At 50.2% G+C, this 15,968-nt stretch overlaps 1 protein-coding gene across 7 annotated transcripts in view; it reads left to right on the top strand.

Annotated features, from left to right (window-relative positions):
* Positions 1 to 13,330, top strand: part of LOC142900297 (nuclear receptor coactivator 2-like) — a 36,195-nt gene extending 22,865 nt beyond the window's left edge. For 5 of the 7 annotated variants that reach the window (XM_076044514.1, XM_076044512.1, XM_076044513.1 and 2 more), the window contains 18 exons: positions 148 to 325; positions 1,227 to 1,415; positions 2,439 to 2,540; positions 2,707 to 2,847; positions 2,951 to 3,098; positions 3,220 to 4,435; positions 5,390 to 5,690; positions 5,785 to 6,054; positions 6,408 to 6,605; positions 6,685 to 6,793; positions 6,898 to 7,066; positions 7,700 to 8,005; positions 9,959 to 10,036; positions 10,465 to 10,897; positions 11,219 to 11,504; positions 12,009 to 12,171; positions 12,244 to 12,318; positions 13,021 to 13,330. In XM_076044514.1, coding sequence (XP_075900629.1) covers positions 148 to 325; positions 1,227 to 1,415; positions 2,439 to 2,540; positions 2,707 to 2,847; positions 2,951 to 3,098; positions 3,220 to 4,435; positions 5,390 to 5,690; positions 5,785 to 6,054; positions 6,408 to 6,605; positions 6,685 to 6,793; positions 6,898 to 7,066; positions 7,700 to 8,005; positions 9,959 to 10,036; positions 10,465 to 10,897; positions 11,219 to 11,504; positions 12,009 to 12,171; positions 12,244 to 12,318; positions 13,021 to 13,032 — 4,374 coding nt within the window. In that variant the 3' untranslated portion in view covers positions 13,033 to 13,330. The remainder of the gene's footprint in view (positions 1 to 147; positions 326 to 1,226; positions 1,416 to 2,438; positions 2,541 to 2,706; positions 2,848 to 2,950; positions 3,099 to 3,219; positions 4,436 to 5,389; positions 5,691 to 5,784; positions 6,055 to 6,407; positions 6,606 to 6,684; positions 6,794 to 6,897; positions 7,067 to 7,699; positions 8,006 to 9,958; positions 10,037 to 10,464; positions 10,898 to 11,218; positions 11,505 to 12,008; positions 12,172 to 12,243; positions 12,319 to 13,020) is intronic. The other 2 variants (XM_076044509.1, XM_076044511.1) reach the window with 2 other exon arrangements.
* The last annotated feature ends 2,638 nt before the right edge of the window (positions 13,331 to 15,968 follow it).

Below are 15,968 nucleotides of genomic sequence, written 5' to 3'. Positions count from 1 at the left end.
TTCTCTCATTTTCTTTCCTTCTCTCCAGCTGGCCTCAAACATTTGCCCCTACTGTCCTTCTTCCTCTTCTTCCTCACTTCTTTTGTCGCTTCCTTCTGCTTCCTCTTCCGCCAGTATTCATCTTTGCGTCCCCTCTCTCTCCTCCAGGCCCTGGACGGCTTCTTTTTCGTGGTCAACATGGAGGGAAACATCGTGTTTGTCTCTGAGAACGTCAGCCAGTATTTGCGCTACCAGCAGGAGGACCTGATGAACACCAGCGTCTACAGCGTGCTGCACGTCGGCGACCACGCCGAGTTCGTCAAGAACCTCTTGCCCAAGAGCCTCGGTGAGAACCGCTGAACTACCTTTTCCCTCCAGATGACGCAAATCATTGACGGAATAAAAGTTGGTCGGAGCATTCTATCATTTGGCCAGCAGGGGCTGTCAACGTTGGATGCAAAAAGACTAAGAAATGACGGGCTGTCAATACAGAATGGAGCCCATTTAATTCACAATTCAGGTCTAAATCGCAAGTAAAGAAACTCAGGCAACAGCCTTTCATGTTCATTTTGTCTGATTGGTTCCAATTTTGAGTAAAAATGTCCATAAAGTGGTGGTTGTAGATTCCTGGAGGGTGGGCTGGTGTTGGGGAACACGCTGCTCTGACGCTCCAATCACTGCCCACCTCCGGTACCACCCACATTTTCAAATACGGAATCTTGTGATTTGACGTGAAGGTGGCGCTGACTGTCAACAGATAATTGCAAACCAGTGGGTGACGTCGCAATAACTCCGCCCATATTTGTATACAGTCAATGATTCAAAACAACAGTCAAGCGTCGCTCGGACCCAAAGAGGTGGTTTTGGTTAAACACGGCAGAATAGACGCTGATTGGTCCCTCAACACTCCTGCCGCAGTAGAAGTTTAAAGCAGGTTAAAGCTGTATGTTGACCGGCCTTTTAAACTCCAGAAAGTTTGAACAGCCTACAGTATGTCAATATTATGTTGATGTAGCATTGACAGAGCTCAGAGGAGGTGGGCTAGGAAACACATGGGTCAGGACGCCACTGCATGGTCGCAGGCAGAAGAACACACAGTTGGTCCAAAGTTGACGACCAGCCAGCTCCACTCAGCTTTAAACTGACAGCCCGGTCTTGAGGCTCCGCCTCCGGTGCCAGCCGTGGTCTCATGGCCCCCAATCCGTCCTTTGTGACCCCGTCTCGTCTGCCTCCCTCCTCCCTCGCAGTCAACCACCGCGGCAGCGACGCATCGGCCCGGAACAGCCACACCTTCAACTGCCGCATGCTGATCAACCCGTTCGCCGACGGCGAGGCCCGTCCGACCTCCGACCAGCAGGAGGCCTCGCAGCAGAAGTACGAGACCATGCAGTGTTTTGCCGTGTCGGAACCCAAGTCCATCAAGGAGGAGGGGGAAGGTATTGCCGTCGAGAATCAGTGTTTTTCCCGTCCGCTGTCACAGTGTTGGGTTTGGGTTTCATCTCACGTGTCTTCACCAGCTTTTAGATTTCTCCCTCTCTTGACGCCGTCTTACACGCGTCCTTCCTCCTTGACATTTGTCATTTTCTCCCCTCCCTCTGTCGACTTTCCGTCCTTTTCCTATCACTGTCTTTTTTTTTATCAACTTAACTTTTCCTGTCTCTTGTGTCCTGTCCTCATTTCATCACCAGCTCTCGCGACTCGTCTTCCCATCCACTGGCAGAGACTAATTAGCGTGTGGAACTTTGTCATCTCCCTATCTTATCTTATCGCACACGCACACACACACACACACACACACACACACACACACACACACACACACACTGGGGACAAGAATCTGTCTGGCGCTCTAATTTTAGACGTCTGACAGGCAGATATTGTGCCAGTCCTTCCCCCGACAGGAGGACGATGTCGGCTGGACAGATGGAGGTTCTGCTATGATCAAACTGGAAGGTCTTGAGCTTCAAGTTGGGGTTCAGATTGAAGCAGTGGGGTTTAGCGCCCACAGAGGCTCCAGTCACAGTTTCGACTTTGGAGCCAGCAATGACGTCAGAGTTGAGTTTACATTGATGGATTGTAAACGCAACGTTGAGATGGAGGCATCAGCTGTTGGAGTTGTTGTTGAGCAGCATATCTAGCCGTCAGTTTCAAGCTGAAACTGCCTGAAACCATTTTACATGTTTGGAAGGAAAAAAAAAACAAAGTTCAAAATTTCAAAATTTCAAAAAAAAAAAAAGTTTCCATCCCCGCGACCCTGAGTTCAGGAAGAAGTGGGTAGAGAAAATAGATGAATGGATGGAAAACTTCCATTACGATGCATGGAATGTGAAAACAGCTGAGTTAGCCGGCAATCAGAAGACGATTGACTTGACGATTGTTTATTTTATTGCATAAGGATCAACAAGTCAAATCTAGATGAATAATCTGATAATTTCACAATTTCTTTTGAAATTGCGCAGATTTCCAGTCCTGCCTCATCTGCGTGGCAAGGAGAGTCCTGGTCAAAGAGAGGACGGTGACACCAGCATACGAGAACTTCACCACGAGGCAGGATCTTCAAGGTGTGTCAGCATGAGAAGGAGGAGGGGGACTGGGCGGCAGCTGGCGTTGTTGGACATGATTGAAGGCTGTCCTGAATTACGACGAGTCGTCCAGTAGTGCCGGGAGTGTCATGGAAGTCAACAGGGTGTCGCTGTTCTAACATCAGGCGTCTCCTTCCTTTTCCAGGTAAGATCACGTCTTTGGACACCAGCCTGCTGCGCGCCTCCATGAAGCCGGGCTGGGAGGACCTGGTGCGGCGCTGCATCCAGAGGTTCCACCTGCAGAACGACGGCGAGGTGTCCTACGCCAAGAAGCACCAGCAAGACGGTGAGACGCTCAGGTTCCTCGCCCTCCTGCGCGTTCCTTCTCCTGCTGCGTCCGCCGCGTCCTGACGCTGGGAAGTCTCCCGTCTCTCTCTGTCTCCGCGCAGTGATGAGGAACGGCCACGCGTTCAGCCCCCTCTACAGGTTCTCGCTGGCCGATGGCACCGTCGTCTCCGCTCACACCAAGAGCAAACTGGTCCGCGCCCCCACCACCAACGAGCCGCAGCTCTACATGTCGCTGCACATCCTGCAGAGGTACCAACTGCTGTGTGTGTGTGTGTGTGTGTGTGTGTGTGTGTGTGTGTGTGTGTGTGTGTGTGTGTGTGTGTGTGTGTGTGTGTGCGCTCCTCTGATCCTCGTGTCATTTCTCTTGCAGGGAAAACATGGGGGGCGTGTCTGCAGACCCGGCTCTGACCAAACCGATGACTCCGACCGGTGCCGGGGGCCCCTCCCCTTCGCCGGACCCCAGCGTCCTCAGCAGCACGCACCACTCCGCCTCAGCGCCCGGCCGCACTTTCCCGACCCGCTTGGCCGCCCCTCAGGGAGGCGGCCACTCGCTCAAGCTGGGCAGCCCCTCGGCTCACGGGAGCCCCGGTGTCACTTCGGCCACCCAGGGCGCCGTCACGTCCCCCCGCCATCGGCAGAGCCCGAGCGCGTCGGCCAGTCCGGGCCTCCTCCCCCAGCATCCTCCCGCCGCCCTCTCCCCCGCTGCCAGCCTCCACTCGCCAGCCTCCGCCGTGTGCAGCAGCACCAGTAGCAGCACGAGTGGCAGCCAAGCGTTCAGCTCGCTGGGGGCCCTGCAGGCCCTCAGCCAGGGCCACGCAGGGCAGCACCCGGCCTCCCCCGACAGGAAGCCAGCGGGTCTCCAGAGCCCCCCACACAGCAGCAGCAGCCCTGGCGCCCAGCTCGCCAAGAGCCACTCCGGCCTGGAGGACGACCTTTTCAGGACTTTTGGTGAGCAGCAGCAGGAGCTGCTGCTGCCGTCGCAGCACCAGGAGGGCGAGCCGGACGAGGAGCGGGACGAGGGCGACACGCCCGCGGGCTTCCCGGCCGACAAAAGCCTGGCGGAGCTCGGCGACTCGGCCAACCGCCTCCTGAACGCCAAAGGCCACAGGAAGCTGCTGCAGCTCCTCACCACCAAGATGGAGCCCCCGGACCCTTGCTCGCCGTCGCGGGGGGACGAGCAGGACTGCAAGGACCCGCTGGCGGGGATGGGCGCCCTGGGCGCGACCGGAGGCAACAATCACTCCACCTCGTTGAAGGAGAAACACAAAATCCTGCACCGGCTACTGCAGACCAGCACCTCCCCGGTGGAGCTGGCCAAGCTGACCGCCGAGGCCACGGGGAAAGACCCCGGCGAGCAGGAGGCGGCCCCGGGGGATGCCGCCGTGGCCGCCGCGCTGGGGGAGCTGTGCGCAAAGCAGGAGCCGGGAAGCCCCAAGAAGAAGGACAACGCGCTGCTGCGCTACCTGCTGGACAGGGACGACAACAGCATCCTGGATAAAGCCATCAAGATGGAGCCCGGAGACGGCGCCAAGCTCTCCAGCGTGAAGGTGGAGAAGCAGGAAGCCGGGTTCAACCTGGCTGATCAGGTCAGTAGCCGCCGCCGCCGCCGCCGCAACTTCTGCAGCTCAGGCCGCCAGCTGCCGCTGTTTGAGTTTCTGAAACGCAACAGTTTGCTCTGCTGCGACAGAGTTGGAGACGCTCAGCGTGATTCCGTGTTTGTGTAGCAGATGCATATGACATCTCCTGTGTGCAAGTGTGTGTACGCGTGTGCGCGAACGTCCCCACGGCAGGGATGAAAAACTAACATTGCTGCTGGGGCTCGCCGATGCTCAGTGAGCCGCGCAAATTAGGACGTTAGCAGACCGCAGTCAAGGTCGTCTCACTTTTCACCTGTGAAGCTAAAAAAAAAAAACATGTTGGAACAAAGTCCACTGGCATTCCTCCACTATATGATGCCCTTGATGTGATGCATGGCCTGTGTGTGTGTGTGTGTGTGTGTGTGTGTGTGTGACTATACACTCTAACAGAGCAGTGACTGTGTCTCTCACTGTACATCACACATGACCTCATTAGTGCCAGGCAGTTTATTTTTAGCTCCTCCTCTATTCATCAGCCAAACAGCCGCAGGAAAACCATCACTGTGTGTGTGTGTGTGTGTGTGTGTGTGTGTGTGTGTGTGTGTGTGTGTGTGTGTGTGTGTGTGTGTGTGTGTATTGTGCGTACTGTGTGTGCTCTATGAAAATAACACTATAACACTGAGGTCATAAAAACTGAATTCTTTATGTATCTACATCAAGTTAAATGGCACTGTGGCACACATACAGTATATATGGCATGACATCTTGAATAAGACATAAATGTATAGCCATTTGCATACATTAGTGTAATGAATGAATGAATGAATTACTTTTCCCACAATTAATCATTGTTTTTTTTTGGTTGGTTTTTTTTAATAATTGTAAAGTTAAAAAAGCAACTCTGTTGTTGTAATGGGCCTTTTTTTCAACCAGTGATTCAACTTTTCTGTGTGTTGGTCTCAGACCAGTGAGTTGGAGGACCTCCTGGATGACCTGCAGAGTGGCGGCCATCAGCAGCAGCAGCAGCAGCAACAGCAGCAGCAGCAGCAGCAGCAACAGCAGCAGCAGCAGCAGCAGCAGCAGCAGCTGTTTGGGGGCCAGCCTCCAGTCAGGAGACCGGCCTCGTCTTCATCCTTGTCTGGTTCCTTGATGGACAACCAGAACCTCATCAGTAACATCCTGCAGGTGACTGACAGCAGCAGCGGCGGTGGTGGTGGCAGCCCCTCCAGCCAGCATCGAGTCCCCCTCCCCACTGGCCTCCCAGGTAGGACTCGTCCTCAGCATGTCTGAACACTTACATTTGTAATGAGCAATGTTTGGATACCGATGGGATGACATGTGTAACTTCCCTCCTGCAGGCTTCGGCGATGCCAGGGTCAGCCACCTGGGTCGAGGGGCTCCTCCAGTCAGAAGCACGTCCGTGGATAGCGGGATGGGCTCCAACCCCGGTGCCAGCCGCCCGTTTCCTCCACAGCACAGGCACAACCCCGCCTACAACTTCCTGCACCAGCAGCAGCTGCAGCTGCAGCAGCAGCAGCAGCAGCAGCAGCAGCAGCAGCAGCAGCAGCAGCACGGCATGATGGGAACTCACACAGGCCTGACCAACCAGGCTGCAATGGCCACTCCAGGTTTGCAGTTTTGAACAATTCACTTGAAAATTTGAAAAATGACATATTTTTTGATCTGCTCATCAGACTATTAAGAGTCTTGAGATTAGCCACGACTTGCCTCCAGCTGCAACATTGCTTTGTCAGTAGTCACTGCTCTGCTTTTTCAAATGAGACACTTGCATCTTCAAAAGTCGCCCATGCTGTCTCACCAACATCCTAAAACATGTCTGGAGGAGGCCGTGGTTCTCTGACCAAGTTTAAATCTTAAAGATATGGCAGATAAACTCTGTCATTCATTGTTGTTCTTTCTTTCTTTTAAAAATCAATCATTTCCTTGAAGCCTGACTCTGTCCACTCTCTCTCTGGGTCAGACATGCTGGGGAACGGGTCCATGCGGGGCCCCATGCAGCAGGGCTGGGGTCCACAGGGCCCCATGGGAGGCAGTGTGGGGCCGATGATGGGCCAGACGGTCGCACCAGGACGCATGATCCACAACATGAGCACCGCCATGCCCTCCAGAGGGCCCCCAGGCTCCAGAGGCATGGTGGGAATGCAGATGATGGCCAACGGTGAGAGGAGTCTCTGCCAGACGGCCGTTGCAGACTTGTACAAGAACGGGTTTTGACCTTTTGTCCTTTTCGTACCCAGAGATGGGCATGACGGCACCTGCCTACCCTCAGCAACACGCTCCTCCCAACCAGACGACACCCTGGGCCAACCAGATGATGGCCATGGATCACTGCGGAAACCAAAGCAGGTGCGACGGCCCGAAGAGCAGAGACGGAGCAGCTCTGCGGTCTCGACGTGAGCTCGGTCTGGATCCACGTCTCCCCTGGCATCACCTGTGCTTTTGTTTTCCAGGCTGCCGTACGGGGTGCCGCATGGGGACGAAATGGGCTGCTGTGGCCCGGGTCCGGAGGTTCAGCCGGATGAAGGTGCCCTGCTGAGCCAGCTGTGCTCTGTGTTGAAGGACTACGAGGGCTTGGAGGAGATCGACAAGATGCTGGGGATCCCGACGCTAGCTGGCCAGGTGAGCTGGCAGCGCAGTCCAAACTACAGCATCCTGGTTGTCATCGGGTTGATGAAGTGAATCATGCATGGAAACATAGAAAGATGTCCCACTTTCTCCAACTGACCATAAGCAACAAGCAGCAACCAGCGGACGCTGGAGCGCTTGATGCTAACAATAGCCTAGCCCGCTAAAGAAGTAGCTTGCAGCGCAACAGTTTAAAAGAAAACAGCAACAACAGAAACACCCAGAGCGACCTGGCTGCAATATCCTGGATCCTGTCCTCTACACAGTGATGGCCCTGTTATATCTGTTACATCCTCAGTTGGCCAGTAGGGGACAGTGCTGTTACACTGGAAGCTGCAGAGGAGCTGCAAGGAGATGGTTTGTTTTGGTGGATGTGCAAGACAAAACTACAACATCAGAACAGTAGTGCATATAGCACACAGAATACACACACATCACACAGCCCTGCACAAATGTGTGCGATGTAGTAACAGTGGCACAGTGGTTAGCGCTGTCGCCTCACAGCAAGAAGGTTGTGGGTTCAATCCCGGGCCTGGGGCCTTTCTGTGTGGAGTTTGCATGTTCTCCCTGTGTTTGCATGGGTTCTCTTGAACTTGACCTATTTCACTGACTTGTGTTGGTCTTCAGGGTCCTCTGTCGGAGCAGGAACAGTACCTGGCCTCCTCCGACCTGGGCACCATGAAGCCTCTGCTCTACGGCCAGCGTTACGGCGGCGGCGGGATGCCTCCGGACGGTGGCTTTCACAACCCCTCCATGACGGGACACATGGGGCCGCAGAGGATGCCGCCGGCCGGCTACCCCCCTATGATGAGGATGCCCGGGAACATGGGGAACCCGAGGGCGGTGGGCATGAGGCCAGGGGGACCCGTTCCGGGAGCGCTTCAGCCCAACAACCTAAGGCTCCAGCTGCAGCACCGGCTCCAGGCCCAGCTGGTCAGTCACGTCTCTCATGTTTAAGCATCTTTTGCTGCGAATCGATTGAAAAGCGGTTGTGAACGTTTTCTTCTTCTGGCTCTGCACGTGAGTCAGCGGCGATGACGGGGACTTTCGGAACAAGGCCGACTTTGTGATGGATCAGTTCTGCTCCAGAAGCGCGCAGTGCAACAGAATATTTCTTTTTGTTTAAATGCTTCTTGTCCTTTCTCACCGAGTGACGTGACGTGTTGTAAACCAGCATGCTCCCGCTGGCTGTTTATAGTTAGGCTCCTCCCCCAAAAGCACATGATCTAAAGGTCAGGAAAAGATGAATGTCCCAGTTCAGGAGGCTCCAGTCTTGGGAAGACTCAGCCTCCAAGAGCACAGTCCAAGAGCTGTGAGATTCAACGCTCTATGGCTGCATTATCAACTCTCTCTGCCCTGAACAAATCACAATTGCGACGTTGCCAAGTTGAACCAAGTTGTATTTCAGTATATGTTGGACAACAAAGGATCCATCTGGTGTCGCCTGGGAATGCTGGGAGGCTGCAATAGTTGGCCGCATTGCTGAATTGGGATCTTCAGCCTCGTCGACCAAATGGGAGGATGCAGCTCGTAACCTGCGTTGAAATCTTATCTTCTTCCACTCCTCTTCCCCGTCTTTGTCTTTCCCTATTCGGCTTCTACTTGTAGTCCCTTCTTTAGAGTCTCCCGGGCCAGAAAACTACACCTGCTGAATGCAAAATAGAGACAGAAGGCCAGAATATCCACTGCCTGTAGGCTTTTGGCAGTCATTGGCATTAGGATGGAACTCAATCAGCACAGACCTCCACAGTCCACACTCGGCGAAGGTCCTTGCTTCATCCGTCCCCCACTGTTATTCTGCAATGCTTCATTATTAATGTGGTAACTTTTAATAACAATTTTTTGCCAGCGTGGCTTAAGCTGGCTACACTGATCCATAGTGGTGAGCTTTCGTGATCTGTGTAGAAACACGCATGTGAAGCAGTGCAGCAGAGAGACTTGTCAGTGTGAAGCAGTGCAGCAGAACACTGGGCGGCCTGAAGGGAACATGTATAAGAAATGGCTGAGGATGATGTGAATGATGATGATGATGATGATGAAGAAGATGGGGCCATGACACCAACATGGCCGCCCTATTGTATTAAGCTTCTTTGCTCCTCCTTGCCACCTGTGACGCAACAGATCGTGCCGATGCTCACGGGGTTCACCGGGTTTGAGCCGCGGCCAGAAAGGAACGCAACTTGCTTTGGTCCTCTGCCCTCGTCAGCAGTTCCTGGCTGCTCACACTACAGTGAACTCGCACACCCAGGCGCGCGCGCGCGCGCACACACACACACACACACACACACACACACACACACACACACACACACACACACACACACACACGCGGACACACAAAGAGGATTACGCTACAGACTGTACCCTTTGGACTGAGTGCGAACACACGGTTCCGCCTCCACGGCTGTTTAGTTTTAAAGCAAATGTTTAATTTTGTTGGGTTTTTTTTCTCTCTCTCTCTCGTTCTAACGTTCATCGTGACGCTGTTTTGCGGGTCAAGCCGTTTGTTTTAATCCAACCGGGTTTCCAACTGCACCTCAGCCGAGTGTCCGTGCTTCCATAATGCCAACACTCTCGGTGCCAGACTGCCACCTGTTGGAGAGCAGAGAAACTTCAACTTCACCGGCAGTGATGCCAAGATGTGAAGCATGACTTTTAGAGTTTCTGCTTGAAGTTTCTATTGTTGGAGTTAAACAGCCACGATTTGTGAACAAGTTGGAAGCAATTGTTAAGTTTATTTAAAGGAGCTTACAAAATGATCAGTTCAGGGGCAGGAGGCAGATTATTATTTAAAAATTAAAACACATTAGATGTCATTTTTGTGTTGGGTTAACGTATTATTGTTGTTGCGTGTGTGTGTGTGTGTGTGTGCGTGTGTGTGTATAGAACCGTCAGCCAATGATGAACCAGATGAGCGGTGTGTCCAACATGAATCTACCTCTGAGGTCTAATGTGTCCAACCAGGTCTGTTTATTTATGGTGTGTGTGTGTGTGTGTGTGTGTGTGTGTGTGTGTGTGTGTGTGTGTGTGTGTGTGTGTGTGTGTGTGAGAGAGAGAGAGAGAGAAGATGTATAATTTTTTTTAGATGAATCTGAATTTAATATTTACTTATTTACAAATAAATACACTGAAACCTACTTTTTCCTTGATCAAATGTATAATCCTTAAATTAGCACCTTTATTAATGACACAAAACATTTCTCATACCTCTGCAAGTGCTGGAATAGATGTCTGTAGGTGTTTTAAACTTACTTGTTGTGTTATTATGTATGTCCGTCTGTGTTTTTTGTACGTATTTTTTTTTTTTATATATATATATGGACCCGAGTCTGGAATGAAGTTGATCAATGACTGACTCTTGTTTCCGTGCCGCTCACTTCCTGTGCGTGCAGGGAAACCTCAACGCCCAGATGTTGGCCCAGCGCCAGCGCGAGTACCTCAACAACCACCTGCGCCAGCGGCAGCAGCAGCAGCAGCAGCAGCAGCAGCAGCAGCAGCAGCAGCAACAGCAACACGCCCACCAGCAGCGCGCCATGATGATGCGGACTCAGGGCATCAGCATGTCTCCCAGCATGCCCGGTGGCGGCGGCGGAGGCGGCGCCAACCCGCGGCTGCAGCAGCAGGGGGGCCAGCAGCAGTTCCCCTACCCGGCCTCCAGCTACGGTACCGGCCTGCCCTCCCCACCCCCGCCGCACCCGGGCTCCTCCCCTCTCTCCCCCAGCCATCTCCTGGCTAGCCAGAGCATGATGGGAAATGTAGGCGGGCAGTTCGGCGGGGTAATGAGCCCGCCCTCCCAGCACGGTGCCTTCCCCTACGGCAGCGCAGGTACATTGAGCCGAGCGGGTCGACCCGTTGTTGTCGTTGTCGTGGTGACGGGAATCAACCCCCCCCAATCATCTGTGTTCAGGTTGACCCGCAGGTCTCTTTGTCCTCATGTGTTCAAACTCCATTACTCAGATCGCTCCCCTCCGTTACCGGCTATCCTTCGCTTATCATGACTCATTTTCATCTAGTTACCGGATATTAGTAGAGCTGGTGAAGATTCTTTTGAAGGTCAGCGCCGATGTGGGTCATCCTGACCTGTGAAAATAAAGAAAAAACGCCCTCATGTTCCCGTTTTTGCCTTCTGCCTTCTCCACTCTGCAGTGATGAGCCAGCAGCAGCAGCAGCAGCAGCAGCAGCAGGAGCAGCAGCAGCAGCAGCAGCAGGTGTCGGGTTTCCCCTGTGGGGCCACCACTCCTCAGAGCCCCCTGCTGTCTCCAATGATGGCTCAGGGTCAGAGCGCCATGCTACAGCAGCAGCAGCAGCAGCAGCAGCAGCAGCAGCAGCAGCAGCAGAGCCAGTCACAGCCACAGGGGCCGGCGCCAGGCTACCAGGCCGGCGGCGACCTCGGCGGCTGGCCTCAGCCCGCCAACATCTCCGCCAGCAGCAGGTAACCTGAGCTGCGGGTGAGCGCGGTGTGTTTGTGTGTGTGGGTCTCCTCTCCTCCCTCGCCCTCCTCAGCATCTACTAGGGGTGGGAATCGCTAGCCACATACCTGACGATTCAATTCGATTCTGATTCAGAGGGCTGCGATGCAATTAATCGCGATCAATCGAGAATTGCGATTGATCACGATTCATATGTATACATATCAGAGTCCCCATAGACTTCGTAATTGGCCTCGCCCTTTGCGACTGTATTGGCAGCTTTGTTCTGGTGGTGGGGATGGCGACTGTTTTGGAGCGACTGGAGGATTTTCTGCCGTGTGTGTCGGTGTCTCGTCTCATGAGTTGGTTTGGACCTGCGTGCTCGTGTGTCTAGTGTGCGTCACCTTAAACGGTTCAGTACGACGCTGCAGCGCAGTCGCCTTTTCAATTTGTGAATCCATTCTTCATTGGCAATGTCATAATCGCGATTAATCTAAGAATCAATTTCCCCCCCCCCCCACCCCTAGCATCTACCCTCAGCAGTCGCAGTTCGCCACGCAGCCCAGCGCTGGGATGTACGCCGCCAGCAGCAACATGAACCTGGCGGTCATGGCCGCCAGCGGGGGCGCCGCCCCCACCTCCGCAGCCAACCACATGTCAGGACAGATGGGCTCCATGAACAGCGAGCAGGTGAGGAACCACCAGCCTCACCTGAGAGACAACAGCTTCCTGCCAGTTTGCTGACTGTCACTTCCACTGCAGGGTGGCGACAGCAGCCTGATCCTGGAGCAGCTGGCGGAAATAGACATGCTGACACAGGAGGGCGATGCAAACACCGTAAGGAAAAGCTCATCAGTGCTGTTGCAGTTGGGAGGTGGGGTTAACGCTGCCTCCTCACTCACGGCAAGAAGGTCAAGGGTTTCGATTTCTGTGTGGAGTTTGCATGTTCTCCCCGTGTCTGCATGGGTTCTCTCTCCGGCTTCTCCAGCTTCCTCCCATAGTCCAAAAACCTGCATGTGAGGCAAAATGGGAACTCTACATTGACCGTTGGTGTGTGTGAGAGTGAAGTGGCTGTTTGTCTCTATGGGGCTCTGCGATGAACTGGCAACTTGTCCAGACTCTAGCAGAGCCCCGCAACCCTGAGTGCAGGAAGAAGTGGGTATTGGATGGATGGATGGATGGATGGATGGATTCTCAAATTCCAGTCTGTCCAACCCACGGCTGCAGCGTTGACTGCAAACTTTTGGTCAAGGATTTTCAGTTAAATCACCAAATAAAACTCCACCCTTAGAGGAAGTCAAGCGTAATTGCTAATATAACCTTGCAAACTCACAGAAAAGCCTCTTTGTGCGCTCTGCATCTATGCAGATTTATGTCGTTGCAAAGTTGTTGTTTTTTTTTAACCATTTAACATTTGTAGTTGTTTTTTCTTCTGTGCCTTTATTATCCCAGGACAGCTGTGAAATGCATCATGACTCCAGCGTGTTTACAAATCATTGATTACACTCTAATTTCCTGCTTTTTTTTTTTTTTTTTTAGAATTTCTGCTGACCTCGGCTATGTTGAGGACGTTGCAACAAAACAAAAAAAGTGAGGAAGAGGAGAAGCTCTACAGGCCTTCTACGTGCTCAGCTCCCTCAAGAATGGAACAAGAGCTGAGAAGCAGAGACGCTGACGCGCCCGGCCAGCCGAGAGGGATTGAAGACTCGACGATGTGAATCGTTTTGTCAACCATTGAAAACAATTCACGTCCAAACTGTTGCAGCAACGACAGTCAGAACCATCCTGACAGCCAACAAAAGGATTCTGGATTCTACCAAACAGAAACTGTTTTTTGTTTTTGTTTTTTGTTTTTTTAAAGAAAAACAAAGACACAAAGACTGAGAGTTTTTTTTTAATGTATAAAATCAATTCATGCTGTGAAAATCAACAGTCCAGTGCATCAGTGCAGCAATACAAGTTTCAGTTCAGTGAAATAGTTCCTCTAGATTTTAAAGTGATCTTGAAATCTTAACAAACAAGGAATTCAAAACAGTAAAAAAAAATAAATAAATAAATAATAATAATTAGCAGCCTTAATTTCACATTGTTCGACACGAGCTCCAGCCATAGTTTTGAGCAAAAATCAACTTTATGTCTTAGCGAGTGTGTTTGTATATATTTACAATCAGGTCATTGAAGGGGTTCAAATCAGTTTCATACCCTGAAAGACAGAACTGCACATCTTACAAGTCCAAAGTTCAGAAATAAACCAACAAAGTGCATGGGAAGGTGTGCACACGCCTGGCTGCTGATAGGATGAGCCCTGGTCACGTGATTGTAGAAAGAAGAAAACGTCGTCTCAGTTGGAGGCTTGAACTGTTTTACAAGCGCGGATTGAATCTTTTATGGCTGTGTTTGTTTTGTTTTTTTTAGAGCCCGACTGAAAATGTAAAACGAAAAGAGAAAATATATTTTGCAGGTATTTATAGCTCTAGAGATTCTTTATATGACGGAGGCGAAACATGGCAAACGTGGAAGATAGTTTTCGTTAGAAAGAAATCTCTTCAAGTGGTACGTTTTGATTTTTAAATTAATATATTTGGGACTGCTGTAGTCGGAGGGAAACAACACCCCTGGTTTATGACTGTCTAGGTTGAGGTAAATGTGTATAGATTGTGTACATAAGAAGATTTATTCTGCTCATTTTACTTATGTGATTTTTTTTTTTTTTTCTTTTGCATTGCATCACACAGAAAACATTTCTTGGATGGTGAAAATATTTCCTTGGTCAAGTCCAACAGCAAAACGTGTTCAAATCAGCCAACAGTCGATGCACATAAAATTTATTAAAAACCCTTTATCATATTCAAACTGCTGTTTTACTTTCAACTGTTTGGGTAACCTCTCGGTGAGGAGGTCCATTTGAAGACCATTCAGAACGACTCAGAAGGAGACAGACTTGTGTTGAAGAAGTCGGCGCAGTGTTGAGGGACAAGAAGGAAGGACAGGATGGCAACATCTATAAAATCAGCTTCAAAAGCATCACTGCCATCTCTTCAATTGTAACGACTGTCAGTTTGGACAAGTACAAACTCAGTACAAACTCACAAACACGTGCACGCACACACACACACACACGCACACACACACACACACACACACACACACACACACACACACACACACACACACACATATGTATGTATGTATGTATGTATGTATATAATTACATATATGGATAGAATCTGTACATATAATAAAAATGAAAAAATAATCTCTGATTTAACTTTATTATATTTATATTTATTATAAAATAAACACCAAGTAAATCAATATTATTATCTAAAATAGTTTACATGTTCCTGCAGTTTATTATTTAAGATTTTTAGCATTTTCAAACTCACTTTTTGACATGGTTAATTTCATCTACACACGTGAGTCGAAACGGCACTGGGTGGATTTTTAAAACACTACCATATCAACTCGGAGACACTGGAGGAAGTGACTGTAGAAAGACACTAGGAGGCGACAAATTCAAGCTTTTCTCAGCAAAGAGGCAGCGTTTTTATTGTAAACGTCATAAAATCCATCTCATCAGTTGTATTTACAGATAACAATTAAATATACACTGAAATAGGAAATTGATAGGCTTTTAAATAAACACATTTATATTTCAATAGACAGTATTTTTTTATTTTATTTAACTAGCCGTTTAAGAATCAATCTCTGTGCATTTCTTTTGCACTTTCAATGACACATTTAATTTTTATTTAGTCATTCACTTTTACCACTTATAGCCCTGTATAGTAAAAACACCACCAAGCCATCCAAGGCTTCGTGCTGGAATGCTGGAATAACCTCATAACAACGTCTCCGGTATATTCATCTTTAAATTCTGGCTGTCGACCTTTACAACACAGTTACTTATGAGAGTTGAGCCCAGAAAGTCATGCTTGACAGTCCAACCAACCCACTGAGCTGTTTGAGTCTTCTCTCCGTCCCTGAATTGAAAAACCAGATGAGATTCAAAATGAGATTTGAAAAACCAACCTCCCACATCACAATCAGGCTCCAATCAGCCTGAGCCACTTCTGTCCAACTTTGAGTAACATTGATGGAAACATTTGTTGTTTCATCACCAGCCAAAGACAATTGAAATGATGGCAGTTTCAATTCTTACTGTTTTTTTTTTTTTATTGTGCTAAAAATAGTAAGGGATGGAAGGTTTTTGAAACTTTTGGGGCAAATTTTAGATGTGTTAAGATTTTACACTCTGTCAACTCATTTCATGATAGGCAATTATAGGACAATCATGTCGGTGAGTTTCAGTCAAACCTGAGACATGACCCCTGTTTAGAAAAAAAAAAGAAAGGTGTACCATATGCCCCCCTCCCCACCCATCTTTTTCGACAATTTTCAAAACATTGAGATTTTGAATTATTCAACCTTGTTAGTCAAGACATTTGATAATGCCATGCCATGCCAGAAATGCTGATGCATTCAAC

The sequence above is a fragment of the Nelusetta ayraudi genome, unplaced genomic scaffold, assembly GCF_046127955.1.
Source record: "Nelusetta ayraudi isolate G7.1 ecotype Tasmania unplaced genomic scaffold, CSIRO-AGI_Nayr_v1 ptg000081l, whole genome shotgun sequence".
NCBI lineage: Eukaryota > Metazoa > Chordata > Actinopteri > Tetraodontiformes > Monacanthidae > Nelusetta > Nelusetta ayraudi.
The sequence above is the reverse complement of the archived record's forward strand: the minus strand, read 5'-3'. Positions and strand labels throughout refer to the sequence as shown.